This window comes from Pantherophis guttatus, chromosome 7, assembly GCF_059756535.1.
Source record: "Pantherophis guttatus breed Tessera chromosome 7, ASM5975653v1, whole genome shotgun sequence".
NCBI lineage: Eukaryota > Metazoa > Chordata > Lepidosauria > Squamata > Colubridae > Pantherophis > Pantherophis guttatus.
This window is the reverse complement of record NC_142069.1, coordinates 2,198,442-2,225,868: the sequence shown is the minus strand read 5'-3', so window position 1 is coordinate 2,225,868 and position 27,427 is coordinate 2,198,442. Positions and strand designations below refer to the sequence as shown.

The 27,427-nt window shown below is 48.4% G+C and overlaps 1 protein-coding gene across 1 annotated transcript; it reads right to left on the bottom strand.

Annotated features, from left to right (window-relative positions):
• Positions 1-1,004: 1,004 nt before the first annotated feature.
• SMO (smoothened, frizzled class receptor) lies at positions 1,005-26,854 on the bottom strand. The gene is made up of 12 exons (XM_060689339.2): positions 26,020-26,854; positions 23,875-24,080; positions 22,915-23,124; positions 20,460-20,632; positions 17,311-17,530; positions 16,253-16,376; positions 14,357-14,449; positions 12,643-12,751; positions 10,083-10,268; positions 8,208-8,356; positions 6,240-6,374; positions 1,005-4,025 (listed from the first exon to the last, which is right to left on the bottom strand). The coding sequence occupies exons 1-12, from the start codon at positions 26,261-26,263 to the stop codon at positions 3,385-3,387; spliced, it is 2,490 nt and encodes an 829-aa protein (XP_060545322.2). The 5' UTR covers positions 26,264-26,854; the 3' UTR covers positions 1,005-3,384.
• Positions 26,855-27,427: the final 573 nt, after the last annotated feature.

Below are 27,427 nucleotides of genomic sequence, written 5' to 3'. Positions count from 1 at the left end.
ACCGTGGCTGTATATCCCCATGGTCACGTGATGAAAATCCAGACACTTGGAAACTGACTCGTATTTATGACGGTTGCAGCGTCCCTGGGGGTCACGTAATCCCCTTTTGCAACCTTCTGACAAGCAAAATCAATGGGGGAAGCCAGGTTCACTTAACAAGCGTGTAACTAACTTGCGACCACAATTGTACCACAGGTAATCCACAATTTACAAACACCATTGAGCCCAAAATTCATGCTGTAAAGCGAGACATTTGTCAAGTGAGTTTTGCCCTCTTTTACAACTTTTCTTGCCACAGGCGTTAAGCGAATCACTGCAATTCGTAAGTTAGTAACCCAGTTGTTAAAGTGAATCTGGCTCCCCCACTGACTCTGCTGGTCAGGAGGTCACAAAAGAGGATCACGTGACACAGCAATGGTCATAAGTATGAACCAGTTGCCAAAGCATCTGAATTTTGATCCCATGATCATGGGGATGCTGCAAAGGTCATAACTCTGAAGAACGGTCGTAAATCACATTTTTAATGCAGTTGTAACTTTAAACGGTCACTAAATGAAACATTGTAAGTTGAGGACTACCTGTATAAGCTTTTGGGGGAAGAGTTTTTTTGCCTGGGAAAGCGAAAGGCGCAATTCAAATCCTGCTCTCTATTGCCACCTCCTGGCACAAATTTAGTTAATATTTTTTCCCACTTTTAACATCTTGCAATCTTTCATTTGTGTGGCTGCCCGCTGCCCGTTTAAGTCAGTTAAAAGATTTTGGAGTTGGGTTCAATTAAGATTTTGGGTTAAATCAGTTTTAACTCTCCTGAGAATAGAATAGAATAGAATATTTTATTGGCCAAGTGTGATTGGACACACAAGGAATTTGTCTTAGTGCATATGCTTTCAGTATACATAAAAGAAGATACCTTCATCAAGAATCATAAGGTACAACACTTAATGATAGTCATAGGGTACAAATAAGCAAGTTTAGGTAAGGAAAAAAACGATTCACACCAAGACTTAACCAGCTGAATTCCAAGTTAGTGAAATTCTTATTTTTATTTTATTTTTTTTGAAACAAAAACCAATTGGATTAACCCAAACTTCAAAAAGAGACACAAAAACGGTGAATCCCAACCAGGAGTTTTCTTCTAAGTCTTGGGGACACATTTTATTTTGCAAAAACAAAACATATAAATGTGACACAGATAGTGCTCAACATACAAGGATTTATTGAGCAACCGCTTGAAGTTAACAAAAAAACAAAAAAAAAAGTGACTCAAAACTGATCCTCACACTTAATGACGGGCTCTGCCTCCCTACTTTTTAAGTGTAAAAAATAATCCTAAATCACTTTTTTTAGTGCCGCTGTAACTTCAGTCACTAAATGAACTGTTGCTAAGTCGAGGAATACCTGTGTATAAAAGTAGAAATATCACCTGGCCAACTGATCCGGCACCCCGGATGAGTTTAGCAGGGTTTCAATCCAGCCAAAAGATTGTGCCAAGTTATCCCAAGATTTCCAAAAAATCCTAAGAAATTTCTTATTATAGATGATAAAATGTTTAGATTTTGCAACCATGAAAAACAGACGAAAACTTTGCGTTATACGTAGGTACATTACAGAACAGTAACAAAACCTGGAGATATTTTAACACGTTGCTACCGCCTCTTCCAATTCAACCCAGCCTCTATGCTTACGCCATGTTCTAATTCCTATCGCCGTCTGGTCCCACCAGGGAGAGGATGAAGGTTAAGACTACATGTCCCATCAAGCTGCACGGGGAGGTAGAGGCACAGCATGGAGTGTGGAAAGCAGAGTTCTCCAGAAGTTCAAGGCCTTCAGACGGTGGTCCAGGTGACCTCAGAAAAAGGTTCTTCTATCTGGCTGTAGAGTTGACCCCTTGAAATGAAGACTTGAGAACTTATGGGGAAGACTCCAACTGGGGTGTCCTACAGAATTCTGCGAGGAACTTCGAACCAGAGATGAGGATATGTTAAGGTTGGATCTCAAGGTCCATCAGGAAGGGTCAGAGATGGTGGACACAGAAAGATCAAAGATATGGCAGCCTACCAGGGACTATCCAGATGGTGGACATGATGTTCCTCAACATTGGCCATTTTGAAGATGGGTGGACTTCAGCTCTTCCATTCAACGTAGCCTCTCTGCTTACTCCATATTCTAATTCTTATCTCCCGTCTGGAGCGTCCCACCACAGAGACGCTGAAGGTGAACACTACAAGTTCCATCGCTGGCTGGGGAACTCTGGGAGTTGAAGTCCACCCATCTTCAAGTGGCCGGGGTTGAGGAATACTGACCTGACTTCTGGATAGACCCTGATGGTCCATCATGTTCATGATCTCCAAACTTGGCTCTGAGGCACCCTCAGCCATGGATCTCTTGAGAAGACATCTAAATCAACCCATCCGTGTAGAACGTCCTTCAAATCATCTGGGTCTTCTCCAAATAATCTCTTTTTTGAAATAAACCTTTTCCCCCTATTTTCTGCTCAGTATTGCGACAGGTACGGTAAATGCCCAAAGTGATATGAGATAATATTGTACCTCGAGCCCCTTACGTATTTGGGTACAATGTACAGGGTAGTCCTTGAATTGCGACCGGAATGGTGTACGGATTTAGTCATTAGTTGTTGATTGCTAGGCAGGACATCACGTGACCCCTCTGATTTTGTGAGTGTTTGTTAGGTGATGGTCTGGATGGATGAAGAAATGGAGGAGGGCCCTTGATGGTCTCTGAGCTTGATTATTTTCTTGCAAACATTTCCTGACCCAGCTAGGGAACATCATCAGGAATAAAGGAGGGAGGGAAGGAAGGAAGAAGAAAGGAAACAAAGAAGGAGAAAGAGGGAGGGAAAGAAGGAAGGAAGGAAGGAAGAAGTGCAAAGGAGGGCCACTGATGGTCTCTGAGCTTGGTTGTTTTCTTGTAGACATTTCCTGACCCAGCTAGGGAACATCATCAGGAATAAAGGAGGGAGGAAGGGAGGGAGGAAGAAGAAAGGAAGGAAAGGAGAAAGAGGGAGGGAAAGAAGGAAGGAAGGAAGAAGTGAGAAGGAGGGCCATTGATGGTCTCTGAGCTTGTTTGTTTTCTTGTAGACATTTCATGACCCAGCTAGGAAACATCATCAGGAATAAAGGAGGGAGGGAAGGAAGGAAGGAAGAAGCACTCTGGGTCTTCTTGAAGAGGTCCACAAGATGAAGAGGGAGGGGGAGAGGAAGGAAGGATGGCCTCTTCCAATAATCTCTCTCGGTCTCCTTGAAGGAGATGAAGCAGAAGAACCCCCAAGGACGGTCCCTAAAGGGACACCCCCCTTCCCCTTCTTTCTCCCGACCACCCCATGGCTGATCGACCCCCAAGCCAAGCCATTGAAAAAGCTCCCTCCTAGAAGTCGGAGTCCAGGTCCACCAACTCGGCGTCCATCAGGTTTGTCCGGGAATGGATGGGGGGCAACCCACCCCACTTGCCTAGAGGTGGCTGCACCCCATAGATGTCACCGCCCAGGAACAAAGCAGCCGAGCTCCTGGGGGGAGCAGGGAAGGCGGCTCCCCGAAAACGCGAAGGCTGCTGTCCGGAGAATAGCCACGCTCCACGTTCCGGTCCCGTTTCCTCGGAACCCCCAAAATCAGGGCAAAAGGGGTGGTTGATGAGATCCGAGGGGTTGATACGCCGGCAGCTGCCAGGGGGCAGGTCCCGGGACAGTCCAGCCAGGGGGGGCTCCGGCTGCCGGGGGACTCGGGGTCTCCATTCGGGGTCCGCGCGAGACAAAAGGACATCATCCAGAGCTTGGCTTTGTTGTGGGTCGGCGACAAAACACTTGGTTTGGGGGAGCCGGGGCAGGCGTGGGACGGAGCTGGGCCCTCCCGGGGCAAAGTAATTCGGGGCGCAGGTCTCGGTCGCTGCCCCGGAGGGGCAAACCCCCTTCTTCTTCCGGTGCTTCTTTTTCTTCCGAGTTGGTTTCTTGGCCCGCCGGGAGGAGAACTCGCCTTCCATCAGCCAATGACTGGCCCTCTCCTCGGGGGGCACTGGAAAAGGAGGGTGAGAGAACTGTCAATCAAGATCAAGGGAGGCACTAATACCCCTCTATCAAGCCTTAGTAAGACCCCACCTGGAATCCTGCATCCAGTTTTGGTCACCACACTATAAAAAAGATGTGGGGACTCTGGAAAAAGCGCAGAGAAGAGCAACAAAAATGATTAGGGGACTGGAGCAGGGGTGAAATGCTCCCGGTTCGGACCGGATCGCCCGATCCGATAGCGATGGAGGCGGGTGGTTCGGAGAACCGGTAGCAAAAATCCCTGCGCCCCCCCATGCTCAGCTGAGTCGCACGATCATCAGAGGCTTTTTTTTTTTTTTTTACTTTTAAAAGCATTTTTTCTACAACCTCTTCCGACTAAAAAATGCTTTTAAAAGTAAAAAAAAAAAAAAGCCTCTGAGGATCGCGCGGCTCAGCTGGGATCGTCAGAGGCTTTTCAAAGCATTTTTTTCTGCAACCTCTTTGGCCGAAGAGGTGGTTTTAAAAAATTGCTTTGAAAAGCCTCTGACGATCCCAGCTGAGTTGCCTGATCGGCAGAGGCTTTTCAAAGCATTAGAAAAAATGCTTTGAAAAGTTAAAAAAAAAAAAGTTGGCCACGCCCACCCAGTCACATTACCCCCCACCCCACCAAGCCACGCCCACAGAACCGGTAGTAACTCATTTTACCTTTCACCCCTGGTGTAAGGTCTCCTGCTTAGGCAGGGGGTTGGACTAGATGACCTATAAGGTTCCTCCCAACTCTGTTAATCTCTTATCTGTCATTCCATAGGTAAAGCTCCATCAGATTCTCCGAGGAGGAGGAGGATTGGCAGCTGTCACAAGACCTCTAGGTCTTATTTTGGGAGGTCGGGCTGGGACAGATGGAAGTTTTGCATTCAGGCCGGGGTGCACTTTGTACTAGAGGGAGTCCTCGCCTTACGACCATAATTGAGCCTCGCATTTCTGTTGCTAAATGAGCCCTGCCTTTCTGTTGCTAAGGGAGACCAAGGGCGTGGGGGCTGCAAAGTGAGTTTTGCCCCCATTTTACAACCTTTCTCACCCTGGTTGTTAAGTGAATCGGTGCCATTGTTAAGGGAGTCACACCGTTGTTAAGCGAATCCGGCTTTCCCCAACTTTACTTGTCAGAAGGTCGCCAAAGGACCCCCGGGAGACATTGCGACCGTCGTAAATATGAGCCCATTGCCAAGCGTCTGAATTTTGATCACGTGTGATCACGCGGTGATGGTCATAAGTGTGAAAAACGGTCATTAATTTCTTTTTTTCAGTGCAGTTGTAAATTTGAATGGTCACTAAATGAACGGACGTAAATCGAAGACTATCTTCATTTATTTGTTTGCATCTACTAGCCGCCCAACTCCAATGGGGTACAGGGAGCCCTTGACTTACAACAGTTTGTTTAATGACAGTTTGAAGTTACAACAGCACAAAAAAAAGTGACCGTTTTTCACACTTAACGACCGTTGCGGTATCCCCCATGGTCAATATGATCATAATTCGGATACTTGGCAATTGGGTTCATATTTATGACGGTCGCAATATCCCAGGAGTCATGTGATCACTTTTTCCTGATCCTCTGAGAAGCCGAGTCGATGGGGAAGCTAGATTCGCTTAACAACCAGTTTACCCACTTAACACATGCAGCAGTTCACTTAACAAATGTGGCGAGGAAAGTCTTAAACTGGGGGAAAAAACCCACTTCACCACTGTCTGGCTTAGCAACAATATTCTGGGCTCAAATTGTGGTCGTAAATCCAGGACTACCTTCACAGTTAATTTTCACTCCACCCTGGTATAAAGTAAATCAAATTTAGTTTTTGGCCAGGCATTGCCTATTTGCAGAGACAAAATCTTTCCCTCCCTCCCTCCTTCTCTTGTTCGCTCTCTCCCTCACTCACACACACACACACACACACACACACACACCCTGGATGGCACATTTTTGACCTTTCCAGGTTACCCCCTCCCCTGAAGAAAGCACAGGAATGGCCCCTCTCCCCATCATTAAACTTTCCAAGTCAGGAAATGTACATTACAGGTGGACTACCTGCATTTCCAGCCTTTGGCCAGCAGCTGGCAGCAGTGAGTCAAAAGATAGAATAGACACCAATGCATGGAATGCCACATTGGCCAAAAAGGGCACCTTCCAATGGCATTCGAGCTCTTTTGACAGCCCAGCCCATCCAACCTCTACGAGGACCATTACCTGGCGTGGCTACAGGTGTGACAGAGACATCCTGAGAGAGGATGGCGCCTCTCCTGGCCACCATCTTGGTCACATGTTGCGCCCAAGCCGAGGACATGTCTCCCGAAGGCTCGCTGATATCGAACACCAAACCGGCTGGAAAAAAGAAACAAATATATTTTAATTCAATGATCAAAATTGAGCTGTACTTTTTCATCTCTGTTCATTTACTATAGGTAATCCTCAACGTACGATCAATTTCCAATTTCCGGCAAAAACCACAGAGAGTATAATGCTGTGATGGCGAACCTATGGCACATGTGCCACAGGTGGCACGCGGAGCTGTATCTGTGGGCACGCGAGCGTTGCCCTAGCGCATCTCCAGTGCGCATGCCGGCCAGCTAATTTTCGGGCCTTCTGGTCCCACCAGAAGTTGAGAAATGAGCTGTTTCTGGCCTCCGGGGTGGTGGGGAAGACTGTTTTTGCCCTCCCCAGGCGCTTAGAAAGCCTCTGGAGTGGGAGGGTGAAAAACAGGCCTACCAGGCCCACTGTGCCATTGCGTGCCAAAAGCAGGGGGAGCGCAGGGGATACTGTGCACATGCGCAGGGCGCATTGAATTATGGGTGTGGCCGCGCACACGCGACCCCCACACACTCCCCCCCACTTTTGGCACAATGGTATAATGGGTTTGCTTAACAACCATAGTATTTGCTTAACAGCCACTGTAAAAAAAATGTATCATAAAATAAAGTACGAGCATGCGGTGGCCCATTTAACGACCACAACTGTGGTTAAGAATTCAATTACGGTTTACGGCTGTAAATCGAGGACTACCTGGGAAAAAGCTTGACGTAAGGCTAGTTTACAATTTGGGCTTTTACAGCTGGGTACCTTAGCCGTATCTTTCTGTCAAACGTGAGACAATAATAACTAAGTAAGTGGAAAAAATTACAAAAGTTACTGTTCTGCAAACAATAACGAGAATAAACTTGTATGCTGCCTGATTCCCAATGACTAGGGGACTCGCAACAATCAGCAAAATTGCAATGAAAAACTCCCTTTTTACAACCTTGTACTCCTGTAATTTGGGGTAGAGTTGAATGGAGCCTGAGCATTTGCTGGCCGGATGCCCTTCCTGACGCCTACACAGGGTTCACAGCAGATAATTTTTTTTTTCTTTGTGCCCTAGGAGAGAAACATCTGCCGCTACCTAGAATTGAGCCCTCAACTTTCTGATTGGGAAGGGAGCAGCTTCACCACCAAGCCCCCATGCCACTCTAATTTTAAAAAAAATACAATAAAACTAATAGAAGATAAAAGCTGCAAACGACCTGGGCAGAAGGATGTGAGAGTTCTCACTCTCTGATAAGCCTCTCCATCTGCCTAAAACCTGATAAATTGATATTTTATATAAACCTTGATTCAGCTTTGGTATCCTCCAGTCATTTAAGTGACATAATTTTAACCCAGTACCAATAAAGAGAATATCTGTAGCTGAGGGTTGAACTGTTGGATCCTTGGTGCTCTCTGAAATGGGTAGTTTTCTTGCAGACGTCTCATGACCCAACTAGGGAACATCATCAGGGTTAAGAGGGAGTGGGGTTTGTGGAGAGGAGGAGGAGATCCAGGATTGTGGGGTCCTTGGTGTCCTCTAAGCTTCCTGATTTTCTTGCCGAAAATTTCATGACCCAACTAGGTAACATTATCAGTGTTAGGAGGAAGTGCACTTTGCTTCCTGTTTATATAACACCACTCTCATTTAGCACTGACAATGTTCCATAATCGGGTCGTGAAACGTCTGCAAGAAAACCCCCAAGCTCAGAAAGCACCAAGGACCCCACCGTCCTCCTCTTCTCCACAAACCCCACTTCCTCCTAGGCCTGATGATGTTACCTAGTAGGGTCATGAAACGTCTGCAAGAAAACCCCGAGAGAACCGAGGTCCCCATTGGAACAAGCGTCCTCATTTTTCTCCTTCTCCGGGACGTACCGACGGGCCCCTCGTGCGAGACGGTGCGCAGGCTGAAGGAGAGCTCCTGCGCGGGGTTATGCTGCAGCTCCTTCCTCCTGGAGAAGGCTTTGGCAATCATCTTGCTTTTCTTGATCCTCTTGGGCTCGTTGCTGCTCCGGCCGGTCAGCCTGGAGGAGAAGAGAACATCAGAGGCCTCCTGACCATGTCCCACCGCTGACCCAAAACCTCTGGGCAGAGGGTTAGGGCCAGGCTGTTTGGGTGTTGTGGTCCATCAGCAACCTGTACAGCTAGTAGCTGATTTCCGACAGCGAGGAGGCTGGTGTGGTGCTGTATCAATCCTTCCCTTCCCCTCCCTCCAGTCAGAGCTAAGGAAGCTTCTGGGAGGAGAAGCGAAACGTCTTCGAAGAAAAACCAGAAAGTCCAGTTGCCTCTTGAAAAATTCAGCTTTGGTTGCCGCCTCCGGCCATTTGCAACCTGGCCTGTGGGGTTATTTCCCCACCCTTTTAAGACCCACCGAAGACCAAACTGCAGAGTTTTTGCAATGACTCCAGATCATACCGACTTACAAAGGGTGAGAGTGACAAGAGCCCCCTAGAGTGCAAAAACATCGTGTACAGGAAGTCCTCGACTTACAACAGTCCATTTAGTGACCGTTCAAAGTTACAGCGGCACTGAAAAGCGACTTATGACCGCCGCAGCATCCCCACCGTCAAATGATCAAAATCCAGAGGTTTGGCAATCTCTCTCCCCTATTTATGATGGCTGCACTGTCCCTGGGATCACGTGATCCCTTTTTGTGACCTGCTGACGAGCAACGTCGATGGGGAAGCCAGGTTCACTCAACAACCGTGTTACGAAGTGAACAAGTTGCAGCGATTCGGTTAACAACTGAGGCAAGAAAGGCCGTAAAAGGAGGAGAGGGAGAAGAAAGAAGAAAGAGAAGGAAGGAAGGAAGGGGAGAAAGAAGAGAAGGGGAAGGGGAAGAAGAAGAAGCACGGAAAAGAGGAGGAGAGGAGAGGGGAGGGGAAGGGAAGACTCAAACATAGTCCCAAAAGTTGGGGGAGAAGGAGGAGAAAGAGAAAGAGAAGGAGTAGCATGAGAAGGAGGAAGAGAAGGAAGAGATGGAGAAGAAGGAGGAAGAGGCAAAGAAGGAAGAGAAGGAGAAAAGAGAAGGAGGAAGAGATGGAGAAGGAGAAGGAGAAAGCAAAGGAGGATGATGAGAAGGAGGAAGAGAAGGAGAAAAGAGAAGAAGGAAGAGATCAAGAAGGAGGAGAAAGTGAAGGAGGATGAGAAGGAGGAAGAGAAGGAGAAAAGAGAAGAAGGAAGAGATGGAGGAGAAGGAGAAAGAGAAGGAGGAGGATGAGAAGGAGGAAGAGAAGAAGAAAAGAGAAGAAGGGATGGAGGAGGAGGAGGAGAAAGAAAGAGGAGGAGGAGGAGAAAGAGAAGGAGGAGAAGGAGGAAGAGAAGGAGAAAAGAGAAGAAGGATGGAAGAGGAGGAAAAAGAGAAAGAGAAGGAAGGGGAGGAAGAACGAACCAGAAGAAAGGAAGGAGAAAACAGGAAGGAAAAAAGAAACAAGAAAAAGGAGAAGAGGTGATAATCGTAGAGGAGAGGAGAAAAGAAAGGAGGAGGAGAAGACAAAATAAGCGGAAAATGAGGAGAGGAAGAATGCTTGCCGTACTAACCCCGATTGGTCACTAAACAAAGGGCTGTAAGTCAAGGACCTACCTGTAGGCGTTTGGCCATTGAGAGGGACACCTCCTGCCTCTTCCCACCGTGGACTTGGAGAGCTCCTTAATTCAACACCTCCCGCCCCCCTCCCACAAATCCCTCTGGTACTCCAGCCAGCTCCCCCTGCCCCACGCAAGGCGCCATCCCTCCAGCACCCCTCTTACCTGCCCCAGGTGCGCTTCCAGATGAGCAAGGTAGCCTTGGTCCACACCCAGGTGCTCATGGAGATGCCGGTGCCAAACATGGCAAAGAGATTGATCTTTTCCACCAGGAGGCTGGGCCGGTTCTTGATCTCACAATCCGGGATCGGCTTGTTGGTCTGGGCCGCGATCGTCACGTTGGCCTCGCACCTGCGGCAGGTAAGAGAAGAGGAGAAATGGCAGAGGGAACGGCCTCAGGAATGCCCACCTAAGCAGCTAGTCCTCAACTTCCATCTGTCTGCTTAAGTGAGCATTTCGGAGTTACGACGACGCTGAAAAAAAGTATTTCACACTTAATGACCACGGTCACGGGATCGAAATTCAGAGGCTTGGCAACTGGCATGGACTTATGTCGGTTGCAGGGTCCCCGGGGGTGGGTGGGTGGGGGGTTTCACATGATTCCCTTTTGTGACCATCTGACAAGCAACGTCCAGTGGGAAGCCAGATTCGCTTAACTGACTGAGCAACGGCAGTGATTCGCTTAACAACAGTGGCCAGAAAGGTCACAAAAGGGGACAAAAGTCACCGTCTCGCTTGGCAAGAGAAATTTTGGACTCGGTTGCAGTCATAAGTCGAGGGCTACCGGCAGCCCTCAGGAGAGTCAAGTTAGAGCACACGGCCCCCTCGGGGCAAGTTTTGGAAGGGCTGGGGGATTCTGGGAATTGAAGTCCACCCGTCTTTAGAATGGAATGGAATGGAATGGAATGGAATGGAATGGAATGGAATGGAATAGAATAGAATAGAATAGAATAGAAAATATAGAATAGAATAGAATAGAATAGAATAGAATAGAATAGAATAGAATAGAATAGAATAGAATAGAATAGAAAATATGGAATGGAATGGAATGGAATGGAATAGAATAGAATAGAATAGAAAATATAGAATAGAATAGAATAGAATAGAATAGAATAGAATAGAATAGAATAGAATGCAGAATGGAATGGAATGGAATGGAATAGAATAGAATAGAATAGAATAGAAAATATAGAATAGAATAGAATAGAATAGAATAGAATAGAATAGAATGCAGAATGGAATGGAATGGAATGGAATAGAATAGAATAGAATAGAATAGAAAATATAGAATAGAATAGAATAGAATAGAATAGAATAGAATAGAATAGAATAGAATAGAATAGAATAGAATAGAATAGAATAGAAAATATGGAATGGAATGGAATGGAATGGAATGGAATAGAATAGAAAATATAGAATAGAATAGAAAATATAGAATAGAATAGAATAGAATAGAATAGAATAGAAAATATGGAATGGAATGGAATGGAGTGGAGTGGAAGGGAAGGGGAGAGGAGAGGAGAGGAGAAGAAAAGTAAAGAGGAATAGAATAGAAAATATGGAATGGAATGGAATGGAGTGGAAGGGGAGAAGAGAAGAGAAGAGAAACAGAAATAAGAATAGAATAGAATAGAATAGAAAATATGGAATGGAATGGAATGGAGTGGAAGGGGAGAAGAGAAGAGAAGAGAAGAGAAACAGAAATAAGAATAGAATAGAATAGAATAGAATAGAATAGAATAGAATAGGAATAGGAATGGAATGGAATGGAATGGAATAGAATAGAAAATATGGAATGGAATGGAATGAAATGAAATAGAATAGAAGAAAATAGAAAATAGGAATAGAATAGAATAGAATAGATAATAATAGAATAAAGCAGAATATAGAATAAAGAACAGAATAAAATAGAATGTAGAAAATAGAATAGAATAGGAATAGAATAGAAAATAGGAATAGAATAGAATAAATAATAGAATAAAACAGAATAGAATAGAGAATAGAATAGAATAGATAAAAATAGAATAAAACAATATAGAATAGAATAGAATAGAAAATAGAAAATAGGAATAGAATAGAATAGAATAAACTTTATTGTCACTTGGAATGTACACTAATTGGCATACATTAAAAATGAAATTTCATAGCATAAAAGCTCTTAAAGGGTCACCACCTCCAATATAACACTATATAAACAATAACAAGTAAATACAAAATTATGTTAAACTTGCTTAGCTTCAGAAACACTGAACCGCCACGGAATGCGAGGATGGCAAAAAAAAAAAAAAAAGCTATTTTAAATCACCAGAACTTAGAAGTTCAGCCAAAACAACCTTCCTTTCCCAGAAATCCGGGACAGTTTCTCACACCCAGGCGAATGGGTTGCTACAGGATCCAAATCCGGGTCGGTCACCGTTCGATTCCCATGCAAGCAAACCCAGAATCTGGATTTCAGGGCTCCCAAACTGAGTTAAAACTGCTCTATCCCTTCAGCAAAGCCATCATTGCTTGATGCTGGTTTGTGGACCCTGAGAAGTGGAAGTGGCCCATCTGGTTTCCTTAATGCAACAGCTGCCCCCGGGGGGAAAAGGGCTCAGTCGGAAAACCCTGGACTCCGTTCGGCAATCGGTCATCAAAGGAACGTGGCGCGGGTGCAAATCCACCCCGCGGTCGCGTTAAGCCAGAGATGGGCAGAGCCAGGAACGTCGATGCCTCCCCGACTTACAGCACGTACTCCCGGAAGCTGCGTTCCCACTCCGCCTGGTTGAAGAAGTCGTAGAAGTGACAGCCGAAGGTGATGAAGACAAAGCCGAAGGCCAGGAAACCAAAGATCCCTGCCAATGAAAGATGATAGTCAAAGTCAGGGGTCTCCCATCTTGGCCACTTTAAGACTTGTGGACTTCAATTCCCAGAATTCCTCAGCCAGCAAAGCTGGCTGAGGAATTCTGGGAGTTGAAGTCCACAGAAAGCTGGCTGAGGAATTCTGGGAGTTGAAGTCCACAGAAAGCTGGCTGAGGAATTCTGGGAGTTGAAGTCCACAGGAAGCTGGCTGAGGAGTTCTGAGAGTTGAGTCCACAGGAAGCTGGCTGAGGAATTCTGGGAGTTGAAGTCCACAGGAAGCTGGCTGAGGAGTTCTGGGAGTTGAAGTCCACAGGAAGCTGGCTGAGGAATTCTGGGAGTTGAAGTCCACAGGAAGCTGGCTGAGGAGTTCTGGGAGTTGAAGTCCACAGGAAGCTGGCTGAGGAATTCTGGGAGTTGAAGTCCACAGGAAGCTGGCTGAGAAACTCTGGGAGTTGAAGTCCACAGGAAGCTGGCTGAAGAATTCTGGGAGTTGAAGTCCACAGGTCTTAAAAGTGGCCAAGGTTGGAGACCCCTGGTCAAAGAGACCTCTGACCCTGGGGTGGTCCCAAGCAGCGGCTGCATTCATGAGACAGGCTTAACTCCCTGTCTTAGTAGCTCATCAGCCATTGCACAATTGGCGGAACCGTCATCAACTGAGTGGTTTGATTTATATTGCGCCATTATTAGTTTTTATAAACAACTCATGGTGGCAAATATTCATGAAGGGAGGGAGAGAGAGACTGCCAGTTGGCTTTCATGCCTAAGGCGGGACTAGAACTCCCTGTCACCTGGTGATTAGCCCAAATTCATCCACTAGGCAGCTCTCATGTCTAAAGTAGGACTAGAACTCACCGTCTCCTGGTGATTGGACCAAAGTTACCCAGCTAGCTTTTATAGCTAAGGCAGGACTAGAACTCATCGTCTCCTGGTGATTAGCCCAAAGTCACCCAACTGGTTTTTGTAGCTAAAGTAGGACTAGAACTCACTGTCTCCCGGTGATTAGCCCAAAGTCACCCAACTGGTTTTTGTGGCTAAGGTGGGACTAGAACTCACCGTCTCCTAGTGATTGACCCAAGTCACCCAGCTGGCTTTCATGCCTAAGGCAGAACTAGAACTCACTATCTCCTGGTGATTGGCCCCCCAAAAAACCCTTGGCTTTCATGCCTAAAACAAGACTAGAACTCACCATCTCCTGGTGATTGGCCTAAGGTCACCCAGCCGGCTTTCATCCCTAAGGCAGGACTAGAACTCACCATCTCCCAGGTTTCAGCCTAGTCCCAAACTGGCTCTTTAAAGTAAATCAATTCCTTAATTAAAGGCCTTGATTCACGCAACTATCCCCAATGAGCTCAACCCTTCGGAGAAAGCATTCGATACAACCTCAGGGTTGCGTGCAAGCAATATGCTAAATCATGGTTTATTTTAATAATGGGTTTGCTAAGCTAGCCACAGGGGCTGGGTCAGCACCTTAAGGAACAAGCCACGTTTCTCACCATCGTAACTTGATTCGGAGTCAAAACAAGCCACGTCATGACTTGACCAACCCCCATTTCAACCCCGAGCTACAAATATTCTCCTTTATGGTTACCTCTACTTACCAAGGCGTAACATGGTCTCGTTGATCTTACTGGCCGCCTTCTCGCTCAGGAGGCCCGGATGGTTGCTTTTGATGGAGAAGAGAGTCATCACTCCTGGGGGAGGGCAGGGAAAAAGAGGGCATTTATTAGGGTCTTTGTAGGGGAAGAAGTTGTAGAATCCGGGGGCGGCGTCAAAAGAGAAATCAGCCTAGCATCCCTACGTAGCCACAAGCAAACTTAAGTCCAACCTCCCTCAAATTCCATGGACCCATATCTGACTCATAGCAGCTGCCAGCTGTTGGTTGAGAAGATTCCTGCGCATGGCCTTTTAGCAACAAAGCGGTTTAATTGAGACCTTCATGTACGGATCTCGTCTTTCGTGCCCGCGAGTCTTGCAACCTTGACGATCCAAAGAAGAGGAACAAGCAGATTGGGTGTCCTTGCCTCTGCCAAATTTTTGCCAAAAACGACAACCACAACCCCAAAATCTGAGTTTCAATGGAAAAAGCAGAAATCTTTATTTTCCCAGCTGCTGTCTGTTTGTAAATAGCAATAGCCTGTAGACTTATATACCGCTTCACAAGTGCTTTCCAGCCCTCTCTAAGCGGTTTACAGAGTCAGCTTCTTGCCCCCCAACAATCTGGGTCCTCGTTTTACCGACTTCGGAAGGATGGAAGGCTGAGTCAACCTTGAGCTGGTCAGGATCGAACTCCTGGCTGTGGGCGGTGAATTAGCCTGCAATACTGCATTCTCACCATTGTGCCACCACGACCCTTCTTTCCTTCTTTCCTTCTTTCCTTCCTTCCTTCCTTCCTTCCTTCCCTCCCTCCTTCCTTCCTTCCTTCCTTCTTTCCTTCCTTCCTTCCCTCCCTCCCACCCTCCTTCCTTTTTCTCCCTTCCTTAGCACTTAGCAATAGCGCTTAGACTTATATACCGCTTCACAAGTGCTTTCCAGCCCTTCCTTCCTTCCTTCCTTCCTTCCTTCCTTCCTTCCTTCCTTCCTTCCTTCCTTCCTCTTTCTCCCTTCCTTCCTTAGCACTTAGCAATAGCGCTTAGATTTATATACCGCTTCACAAGTGCTTTCCAACCCTCTCTAAGCAGTTTACAGAGTCAGCTTCTTGCCCCCCAACAATCTGGGTCCTCGTTTTACCGACCTCAGAAGGATGGAAGGCTGAGTCAACCTTGAGCTGGTCAGGATTGAACTCCTGGCTGTGGGCGGTGAATTAGCCTGCAATACTGCATTCTCACCATTGTGCCACCACAGCTTGCTTGCTTGCTTGCTTGCTTGCTTGCTTGCTTGCTTGCTTGCTTGCTTGCTTCCTTCCTTCCTTCCTTCCTTCCTTCCTTCCTTCCTTCCTTCCTTCTTTCCTTCCCTCCCTCCCTCCCTCCCTCCCTCCCTCCTTCCTTCCTTCCTTCCCTCCCTCCCTCCCTTCTTCTTCCTTCCTTAGCACTTAGCAATAGCGCTTAGACTTATATACCGCTTCACAAGTGCTTTTCCAGCCCTCTCTAAGCGGTTTACAGAGTCAGCCTCTTGCCCCCCAACAATCTGGGTTCTCATTTTACCCACCTCGGAAGGACGGAAGGCAGAGTCAACCTTGAACCAGTTTAAAAGTGCATTTTAGAAATCTTTTTTTAAAATACACTGACAGGCATTTCTAAAATTCCGTTTTCACTTTGTCATGACGGGGGTCCTGAGTATAGATTAATGAGAGGGAAACACACACACATACCCAAATTTCAACAACTGTAGCATTGGTCTGCAGTGTAAAAAAAATTGAAAAAACGAAGGGTTTTTTTTTGTGTGTGGGAATACTTCCTGAATGCACCCTAAATCCATCCATCCATCCATCCATCCATCCATCTCTTGAGCGAAGGAAAGCAAAGGCAAGGAATCCAGAGGGGAAAGGAAAAACTCACCTCTGATCAGGAAATAGCCCCCAATAATTAACACCAGGCCGATGGGGGCCAGGACGAACCCCGCACGATAGTGGTAGTTTTTGTACCCCACAAAACAGATGCCGCTCACCGAATCTCCATCCACCTGAAAGGATTAGAAAAGAAGAGGAACAGCAATAAAAAAAAACTTCTCGTCTCTCGTCCAATAACTCCCCTAAACACAGGTAGTCCTCAACGTACGACGGCAACGGAGCCCCAAAATGCCGGTGGTTAAGTGAAACGTTGGTTAAGTGAGTTTTGCCCCATTTTACGACTTTTCTCGCCACGGTTGTTAAGCGAATCGCTACGGCGGTTAAGTGAGTTCACCCGGTTGTTGAATTGAAATCTGGCTTCCCCATTGACTTTGCTTGCCAGGAGGTCGCAAAAGGGGATCACGTGACCTCGGGACATTGCAACCGTCATAAGTACGAGTCAGTTCCCAAGCGTCCGAATTATAATCACATGACCACGGGGACACTGCAACAGTCATAAGTGTGGAAAAGCGTCATAAATCACTTTTTCGAGTGCTGCTGTAACTTCAAACAGTCACTAAATGAACTGTTGTAAGTTGAGGACTGCCTGTATCATCATCATCATCCTCTTTTAACGACCTCATAATCCCTTGCGGGGTGGAGGCTGGGCAATTGAATGGATCTGAGTGTTTACTGGCCGGATGCCTTTCCTGTTGCCAGTGCGGAGTTTTGTTCAGCAGATATATTCTCAGAGTGCCTAGAGAGAAATACCTACCTCTACCTAGGATCGAACTCACAGCCTCCTGAGCGTGAGGCGAGAGCTTCACCTCTAGGCCACCGCTCCATTCATGAGGACTACCTGTATATATGTCATGATTAAAATAAGTAATAACAATGGTGAACCAAGTTACAGCCATAAACTAATGACGACCATAAACCGGGGTCCAAAATGTTAGAGAAACAGAGGGTCAATCACGGTTCCTGTGGGAAGAATTCTAGAATCAAGGTGCCACCACCGAGAAGAACCTGCTCTCCCCCAAAGTTCCCGAGCTCCTCCCGCTCCATTACCTGTGCCACCGCCAAGATGGCCACCGTGAGGACAAAGGGGATGGACCACGTCACCAGATGGAAGTAGGATGTCTTGCCCGCCAGTGGCTGGTAGGTGGTGCCTAGCGCCTTAAAGGAGGTGTGCCAGGCGTACGTCAGCATGACGAACCAGATCACCCCGGACATCAGGGAATAGTAGACAATCACAAAGATGATCACGCAGGAGAGGGTCTCGTTGGAGCTGTGGACAGAGAGAGAGACAGACAGACAGACAGAGACAGGGAGAGAGAAAGGAGAGAGAGACACAGAGAGAAAGAGACAGAGGCAGAGGCAGAGGAGAAGGAAGACAGATAGAGAGAGAGAGAGAGAGAGCCAGAAACAGAGAAGAGCGAGACACAGAAAGAGAGACAGACAGAGAGAGAAGGGAGAGAGACAGAGAGAGAGACAGAGAGACAGAGAGACAGAGAAGAGAGAGACATAGAAAGAGAGACAGAAGAGAAGGAAGAGAGACAGACAGAAAGAGACAGAGAGAGAAGGAAGAGAGACAGAGAAGAGAGACAGAGAGAGAGACAGAGAGAGACGAGAACGAAGAGAGACAGAGACAGAAAGAGACAGAAGGAAGAGAGACAGAGACAGAAAGAGACAGAGAGAGAAGGAAGAGAGACAGAGACAGAAAGAGACAGAGAGAGAAGGAAGAGAGACAGAGAAGAGAGACAGAAAGAGAGACAGAGAGAGGAGAAGGAAGAGAGACAGAGACAGAAAGAGACAGAGAGAGAAGGAAGAGAGACAGAGAAGAGAGACAGAAAGAGAGACAGAGAGAGGAGAAGGAAGAGAGACAGAGACAGAAAGAGACAGAGAGAGAAGGAAGAGAGACGGAGAAGAGAGACAGAAAGAGAGACAGAGAGAGGAGAAGGAAGAGAGACAGAGACAGAAAGAGACAGAGAGAAGGAAGAGAGACAGAGACAGAAAGAGACAGAGAGAGAAGGAAGAGAGACAGAGAAGAGAGACAGAGAGAGAGACAGAGAGAGACAGAGAGAGGAGAAGGAAGAGAGACAGAGACAGAAAGAGACAGAGAGAAGGAAGAGAGACAGAGACAGAGAGAACAGAGAGAGAGGAGAAGGAAGAGAGACAGAGACAGAGAAGAGAGACAGTGAGAGAGAGGAGAGAGAGACAGAGACAGAAAGAGACAGAGACAGAGAAGAGAGACAGAGACAGAGACAGAGAGGAGAAGGAAGAGAGACAGAGACAGAGAGAACAGAGAGAGAGGAGAAGGAAGAGAGACAGAGACAGAGAGAACAGAGAGAGAGGAGAAGGAAGAGAGACAGAGACAGAGAAGAGAGACAGAGAGAGAGGAAGTCAGTGAACTGTAGCTTTTCTGCAAGGAGTGCCAACCTGGTCTAGATCCCTTCAAAAGTTCTCCAGATGCCTTCAAAAGTGAGTGAAACACTCTTCTGTCTCTTCCCAAGAGCCATTCTTGGTATTCTAAATCAGGGTTACTCAACCTTGACCATTTTAAGATGCCTGGACTTCAATTCCCAGAATTCCCCATCCTTTGCACCTTCTCAGCCCCTCCCAGAACAATCCCATTTTCTCACACGGCCCCTTGGGAAAATTAATCGCCCACCCCTGCTCTAAATAATCTCCTGCCCCATATTAAGACCCTCTGATTACCCTCGAGGGCGAAGATTACATTGGGCTTCAATATTCCAGCCACTAAGAAGTCCACAAAGAAGAATGGGAGGAATAAACATCTGTAGTCCAATTGTGGTTGGACACCAGTTCCCATAAACCTGGGACCACAACGAATGGGGTTATTGAGAATTGGGATGTTTTGGGGTCTCAAAGGCGCTTTTTCAAAAGAAAACTGGACTTTTTTCTTGAGGATGTTTCGCTTCTCATCCAAGAAGCTTCTTCAGTTCTGAATGAAGGATGGAGGATGGAAAGATTTATATTCCTTGCAGTCGTCTGGTCGTTAATACTCTCTCTGAGAGTCACTGAGGCCGCTTGGAGGTTTATCTGTGCCCTCAGGGTCACCTGAGTAGTGCAAAAGGGTGTGGAGCCTTCTTGGAACTGCTGAAAAGGACTGCGTTGGAGATAGGAGATAGGCGATGTTGTACTTCTTCCTCTCTATGTTCTGCCCCAGCTACGGACCCCAAAGAACGCAGCACACACAAAGTCCGTTCAAACCTTAGTTTACTAAATAAACCAGTCTTTTACAACAACGGCTGTTAATTAACTGCATTAACAGCCGCCAAGAAGTCAAAGAATAATAACTGAAAGCTTACTGAGGTTGGCAGAATGCCCAGAAGCAATTTGCAGGAAGCTGATAAGATAAGCAAGACAAGACATAAAGGTATGTGAATGAAGTTGTTCCCTGCAAATTGCTTCAGTCGGTGTTCCTCCTTAAATAGGCTAAGGGAGTGGCCAATTAGCCCCAAGCCTTACTCTCGAGGAGACCTCCTCCTGAGGAGCCACTCCTGCCTTTTGGCAGCTCTGCGCGCCCGTGCATCGAGAAGAGGCTCCTCCTCTTCGTCGTCTTCACCCATGGAAGCTTCTGGAGGTTCTGAAGGCCCTGGCTGAATCCCCGCCTCTGGCACCACATCTTCTCCAGCCTCCTCACTGTCCGACTCAAGTGCCAGCTGCACAGGCTGTTGGCGCAACACCACACCAGCCTCCTCGCTGTCGGAATCAGCTACAATCCGCACAGGCCGCTGACGGGCCACAACACTCTATTGGGTGTGTCTGTGTGCTCAGTTTTAACACAGATGGCCTCTTTGACCCCTCTTTCGAGCCAGCGGTCCTCACTATCCAGAAGGTGGACAGAAGACTGACCATGAGGGCCCAGATAAACCTCCAAGCGGCCACAACGACTCTCAGAGAGAGTACTAACAACCAGACGACTGCAAGGAATAGAAATTTTCCCATCCTCCATCCTTCATTCAGAACTGAGGAAGCTTCTCGGATGAGAAGCAAAACGTCTTCAAGGAAAAACAAGCCCAGATGCCTTTTGGAAAAGCGCCTTGAGATGACCGTGACTGATTAGCTCCGAAGACACCAGTGTATCGGGGGGGGGGGCTGAAGGGGTGTTCTGTAGCGTTTCGTGGGTGCAGCTCCGAGTGCAAGGGGTTCGCCAGGCAAAACCCAAAACCCACCCACATCCCTGGACCTACGTGGGCTCTCCCAAGCGCATGGTGCCGTCAGCACGGCAGACGATCTCGCCGCGGGCGCCGTCCATGAACTGGGCCAGCCAGCCGATGCTGCCCATGAAGAAGCAGGCATTAACGTAGAAGAGGATCACAGCGGGGTAACGGTTCGAATTCTTCCAGTCGGCTAAGAAGGTGGCCTGGAGGGAAAGCAGAGTAAGGTAAGACTGGTTTTTAGCCATCCTGCGCTTTTCAGGTGTGCCACCAGCTAGAATTCTGGGCGTCGTAAACCCAGCACACCTGGAGGGCGCCAGGTTGTAGAATACCAGCTAATACTTTGAAAGGCAAAGTAGAATTACTGGGAAAAGGGGTAAACCCAGTTCGGTCTAGTGGTGAAGGCACCAGCCTAGAAACCAGGAGACTGTGAATTCTAGTACTGTTTAAAGCATGAAAGCCGGCTGGGTGACTTTGGGCCAATCACCAGGAGTTGGTGAGTTCTAGTCCCGCCTTAGGCATGAAAGCCGGCTAGGTGACTTTGGGCCAATCACCAGGAGACGGGGAGTTCTAGTCCTGCCTTAGGCATGAAATCCGGCTGGGTGACTTTGGGCCAATCACCAGGAGACGGGGAGTTCTAGTCCTGCCTTAGGCATGAAATCCGGCTGGGTGACTTTGGGCCAATCACCAGGAGACGGGGAGTTCTAGTCCTGCCTTAGGCCTGAAAGCCGGCTGGGTGACTTTGGGCCAATCACCAGGAGACGGGGAGTTCTAGTCCCGCCTTAGGCCTGAAAGCCGGCTGGGTGACTTTAGGCCAATCACCAGGAGACGGGGAGTTCTAGTCCCGCCTTAGGCATGAAAGCAAGCTGGGTGACTTTGGGCCAATCACCAGGAGATGGGGAGTTCTAGTCCCGCCTTAGGCATGAAAGCCAGCTGGGTGACTTTAGGCCAATCACCAGGAGATGGGGAGTTCTAGTCCCGCCTTAGGCCTGAAAGCCGGCTGGGTGACTTTAGGCCAATCACCAGGAGATGGGGAGTTCTAGTCCCGCCTTAGGCATGAAAGCAAGCTGGGTGACTTTGGGCCAATCACCAGGAGATGGGGAGTTCTAGTCCCGCCTTAGGCATGAAAGCCAGCTGGGTGACTTTAGGCCAATCACCAGGAGACGGGGAGTTCTAGTCCCGCCTTAGGCCTGAAAGCCAGCTGGGTGACTTTGAGCCAATCACCACATCACATCATCACTGCTAGAAGGGAGTGGGGTTTGCAGAGAGGAGGAGGAGGGCAACTGTGGGGTCTCTGAGCTTGGTGGTTTTCTTGCAGACATTCCATGACCCAACTAGGTTACATCATCAATGCTTAGAGAGGAGTGGGATTGGCTCTTCGTTTCTGTATCAATGTTCATGGAAATCACAACGCTCTCACTAACCCTGACAGGGCAATCCACTCAGATATAAACAGAGCAAATCCCATTCTCATCGAGCACTGATGACGTTACCTAGTTGGGTCATAAGACGTCTGCAAGAAAACCACCAGGCTCAGAGAGCACCCGGGACTCCCCACAGTTCAACCCTGAACTGAAAGTATTCCCTTCTATTGGAACACAGCCATCGCTGATGGGTTTTAAGCAGTGGTGGGATTCAAATAATTTAACAACCAGTTCTCTGCCCCAATGACCGGTTGGGTGGGGTGTGGCCAGGGGTGTGTGACAGGCAGGACTTGGCCTCCTGCACCCCCTGGGAGCAAAAACAGGTTGCGGGGGGAGGGGACGCTCTGCCCCCGGCCCCGTTTTGGGCCTAGTAGGCCTCCCTGCATCCTCCTGGGAGCAAAAACGGGCCGTGGAGGGGGGGGGGTGAGATGCTCCACCCCCCACCCTCCACCCCGTGCCATTTTGAGCCAAGGAGGCCTCCTTGCACTTACCTGCAGGGTGGATAAAAATCAATGATTTTTTTAAAAAAAATCAAAAAAATCAGATTTTTTGGATTTAAATCAGATTTTTTTTATTTTTATCGAATTCATTTTAATAAAAAACTTTTGGGGTAAAAATCTATCGCAAGATAGTTTTCTATTTAAGATACATAAATAATTTAGTTTATTCAGCATGAAATGGAGCTTAGTTATGTCGCATGAGGCTGTATATTCTGCAACACTGGGACTATCGGTGGGTCAAAGGAGGAGCAGAGATGACAGTTGCTCTTTAAAAATTATGATTTAAATCGAGTTGATTTAAATCAAGCCTTTTTACTAGTGATTTAAATCATAATTTAAATTGTGATTTAAATCAACTCGATTTAAATCAAATCCACCCTGCTTACAATGGGGCGTGTGGGTACTCCTGGAAGGGGCAGGGCAGGGCAGAGTCAGCCAGCAATTTAACTACCGATTCGTCCGAACCGGCTGAATCCCACAACTGGTTTTAAGCCTGGAGCCCTAATCAAATCCCCCCTCCCTCTAATCCACCCCGCCCCCAGGCCTGGCTCTCCTCGTGCTCACCAGCGTGAAAAAGGTGCAAAAAATTGTGACCGAACTGAAGGCGGCGATGTAGATGTGCATCTCGCGATGTTCCTTCTGGGTGAAAAGGGGGTTCTGGCATTGGATCCCACAACCTTCCACATCCTCGTACCAACTCTTGGGGTTGTCGGTCTGCACCAGGGGGGCCTCGCATCGCCCCGAGCTGTTGAATTTAATATTCTGGACCTCGTTCTGCCAGGGAGGGGGAGGGGGAGGGGAGAGAAACGAGGACAGGGTTTACTTAGTTATTAGCTATGCTAGAACGGTCGTAAGTGTGAAAAAACATTCCTAAATCTCAAAGGGGCTTTTTTTCAGGAGGCCGCTGGACTTTCTGGTTTTTCTTTGAAGAGGTTTTGCTTCTCATCCAAGAAGCTTCCTCAGCTCTGACTGGATGGTGGGGAACGGAAGGATTGATACTCCTTGCAGACAGCATTTGGTCATTTGCATCCTTTTTGACGGTCGTTGAGGCCACTTGGAGGTTTCTCTGTGTCCTCAGGGTTATCTGAGTGGTGCAAATGTGTGTGGAGCCTTCTTGGAATTGTAGTCCTTTTGTTCCACAACCATTTGCACCACTCAGGTGTGACCCCCAAGGACACAGACAAACCTCCAAGCGGCCTCAACGACTCTCTAAAAAGGATGCAAATGACCAGCTGTCTGCAAGGAGTGTCAATCCTTCCATTCCCCACCATCAGAACTGAGGAAGCTTCTCAGATGAGAAGCGAAACGCCTTCAAAGAAAAACCAGAAAGTCCAGTTGCCTCTTGAAAAAAGCACCTTTGGGACAATCATGGCCTGGAGGACTTGAGAATCTCCATAGATATTCATAAGTCACTTTTCTCCATGCCTCCCTACCGCCTGGACGTCATAATTGACGATCTGCCCATGCGCCCGCTCCCGTTGTGAACCGGTAGTAAAGTTAAGTAGAACCCAGGTGGACCCTTACCGGGCACCCTTCAGGGAACCGATCCGTGGTGCATTTGAGGAAGTCAGGCCAGCCCCTCTCTCGTTCCACGATGGTGCAGGGTCCTCGCGTGGCTTGGCACAAAGTCTGGCTAGGCAGTTCCACTTGGCCATCTTGGCACTTGGGCATGTACACGGCACACAAGAGAGGCTGGATCACATCCCAGCAGCGCGGCGCGTTTCGCAAACCTGAGAAAACCGGGAGAGAAAGAGGAGAACAAGCTTTCTTTCCTTTGGCCACCGAGTACCGAAAACTTCCCTTGAGGACTAGAAACTTGAAAGATGCTGGCCTTTTTATAGTCCCAATTTTCTATCTAAAGAAGAAAAAAAAAATACTGGGCATGAAGTAAGATTAAATGGGTGGTTAAGGCCAGTGGTGGGATTCAAATAATTTAACAACCGGTTCTCTGCCCTAATGACCAGCTGGGTAGGTGTGACTTGGTGGTCATGTGACTGTGTGGGCGTGGCCAACTCAACATCACTCACATCAATGGGCGCCTCGCCTTAGCTGTTACAATGTAACAAGGGTTAAGCAGAGAGGCAGTTTCTGTAAGCAGGGCAATAAAGATTAGGCTAGAAACACCAGCAGAACGTTTCCTTTCTGCCTTCCTTACAGGATTAGCCCCGTAAAGTGGAAAAAAGCAAAATAAGATTTCTTCCAACAACCGGTTCTCCGAACTGCTTAGGAAGTTAACAACCGGTTCTCCCGAATAGGTGCGAACTGGCTGAATCCCACCACTGGTTAAGGCCCTGGATAGCCGATGTTGTGGTTGTGGTTACTTTTAAGAGACAGGCACAAACACACAAAACAACGTCCATACGATCAGTGCAAAAACACTTTACCCAGTTCAAGTCGGTGGGTCTAAATGTTGTGCGAAGCCAGAAAATGTGGCTAGTTTAGGAGTCCGAAATCTTGCACGAACCTTAGAACCCTCGTTCAATTGTCAGATTAGGCGTGTTGTGTGAACACACACGCTGCAAATTAATGCTCTATAAAGCCGTGTTTTTCAACCTTGGCGAGTCCGTGGGGACCCCACCCCCCGCCAGGACCAACACCCCATTGTTGGGGGCGGGGGTCTAGAAAGCAGACTCTCACCCCGTCTACAGTGCTCATTTGGAGGTACACGAGAGATGGTAGACCCCCCCTCCCAATACCCCGGAGACCTCTGTCCTATCCCACCTACCCCTCTCACAACCAGGGGGGAGGAAGTTAACTCCTACCCTCTCCAGAACTCGTTTTTGAGGTGCAGCAAGCCAATGGGGGACCCCTCCCTGTAGGCGTCTGTAATATCCCACCTACCCCTTGTATGATGACAGGAAAGGGGAGTTATCTCCCACCCTAAATACAGGGCTCATTTTTGGGGTGCACGAGCCGTTTGAAGCCCCCCCCCAGGACGCTCCAATCCCACAAGCGCCTTGCATGACCACTGGAGGGGGGAGAGTTGACTAGCACCCATCTCCCACTCATTTTGGGGTGCAGGAGAGGATGGGGGGCGCCTAGAACCAACTCCCCACAGCCATTGGTTATAATCCATTGACGCCTTGCATGACTACTGGGGGGGGAAGCTGACTCCCACTCATCTTCCCGGCTCATTTTGGGGTGCAGTGAGAGGATGAGGGGGACCCCCAGCCAGGCCCAACATACATTGGTCCTATGTCCTATCCTACCTACCCATTTCATTTCTGCAATGGGGGAAGTTAACTCCCACCTTATCTACAGGGCTCATTTTTGGGGTGGACAAGGATTGGGACCCACCAGAACCACACTGGGCCAGCACTATCCCACGGTCGCCTTCTAAGACCACGGGGGTCCCACTCCCACTCATTTTGGGGTGTAGGAGAGGATAGAACCAACTCCCCAGAGCCGTCGGTCGTAATCCACGGACACCTTCCACGACCACAGGTGGAAACTGATTCCCACCCATCTTCCCGGCTCATTTCAGGGTGCAGCGAGAGGATGGGGGGGACCCCCAGGTCCAATACCCCGAAGCCAGCGATCCTATCCCACGCACACCTCCCTCCAGGGCCTCGGGGTCCCTTTGCGCAGGATGCCCCAGGCGCCTTCTTTTCTTCCCTCTCTCTCTTTCTCCTCTCAGGATCGCGCGCAAGCTTCCCGGCGCAACCTTACCGGACCAGAGCAGCAGCTTGTCGTGCGCCTCCGCCTGCGAGCTCGAGTCCCCGGCCAGCAGAGTGGAGGTGGCGGCGTAGGGCAGCGGCGATCCCAAGCAGTTGCTCTCCCGGAGGGCCTCGCAGGGCGCGGCGCGTTTGCACCGATCCTCCAACGGCGAGCTGCCGTTCAGCGAAGCCGCCGCACCGAGAAGCCCCAGCCAGCAGCAGGCCAGGGCGCAGCGCAGCCGCCCGCCCCCGGCCATGGGGACCCGCCGCCGCGCGCCTAGGACCCACCGGGCTGCGCGAGCGCGGCCGGTCCCAGGACTTGGGGGGCTGCTGGGCGAGGAGGGGGCAGCCGGGGGGCGCAGCCCATGCTCCCGCTCCCTTCCCCGCGGGGGAAAGGCTTTTCCTCCCCCCCCCTCGCCCGAAGAGGGGCTCTTTGTGAGAAGGAAAGAAAGTTTGGCAAACTTTTCTAAAGTTTGGCAAACTGTTGCAAAGTTTGGCAAACTTTTGTAAACTTCGGGGGGAAAAAAAGTTTGGCAAAGTTTGGCCGCGGGTCCCCGCCGCCTCCCGGCTTTGTTAGGCTCGGAGCTGAAGAATGCGGCGGGATGGAGGGAGGCAGCCCGGCCTCGCCTCGCCTCCGCCCGCCGTCCCGTCCCGCACAAAGCGAGCGCTCCCACCGGCTGCTTGGGCGGAGAGGAGGGCGCCCCCCACCCCAAGCAGAGGCTCGCGCCCCACGAAGGCCGCCCCGGGGCCGCGGAGCCCCTACTCGGCGAGCGGGGGAAGCGTGACGCTCCGAAGGCGGCCCTTCCCAAATAGGTCTCCCCCCCTCTCCCCCCTTCTCGTTCGGTCGAGGATTGTGGGAGCTGAGAGAGAAAGCGGAGGGCGCCCGGTTGCAGAAGGAGGCGCTGGGAAAAAATCATTCTTCTATTTCTGGTCTTATTCTATCCTATCCTATCCTATCCTATCCTAAATCCTATCCTATCCTATCCTAAATCCTATCCTATCCTATCCTATTCTAAATCCTATCCTATCCTATCCTAAATCCTATCCTATCCTATCCTATCCTATTCTAAATCCTATCCTATCCTATCCTATCCTAAATCCTATCCTATCCTATTCTAAATCCTATCCTATCCTATCCTATCCTATCCTAAATCCTATCCTATCCTATCCTAAATCCTATCCTATCCTATCCTATCCTATTCTAAATCCTATCCTATCCTATCCTATCCTAAATCCTATCCTATCCTATTCTAAATCCTATCCTATCCTATCCTATCCTATCCTAAATCCTATCCTATCCTATCCTATCCTATTCTATTCTATTCTATCCTATTCTATCCTATCCTATTTTTTTAAAATAATTTTTATTGAATATAAATATTAAAAAAGACATACATAGCATATACACATTTATACAACAT

What these genes read in the sequence shown, in the direction of transcription:
- SMO (XM_060689339.2), bottom strand. Translation starts at nt 26,263, where the DNA reads ATGGCCGGGGGCGGGCGGCTGCGCTGCGCCCTGGCCTGCTGCTGGCTG. An exon ending in GGTTCCCTGAAGGGTGCCCG is followed by an intron (nt 23,125 to 23,874) that starts GTAAGGGTCCAC and finishes CCTCCCTGGCAG; the next exon opens with AACGAGGTCCAGAATATTAA. An exon ending in TGGAAGCGCACCTGGGGCAG is followed by an intron (nt 8,357 to 10,082) that starts GTAAGAGGGGTG and finishes CTTCTCCTCCAG; the next exon opens with GCTGACCGGCCGGAGCAGCA.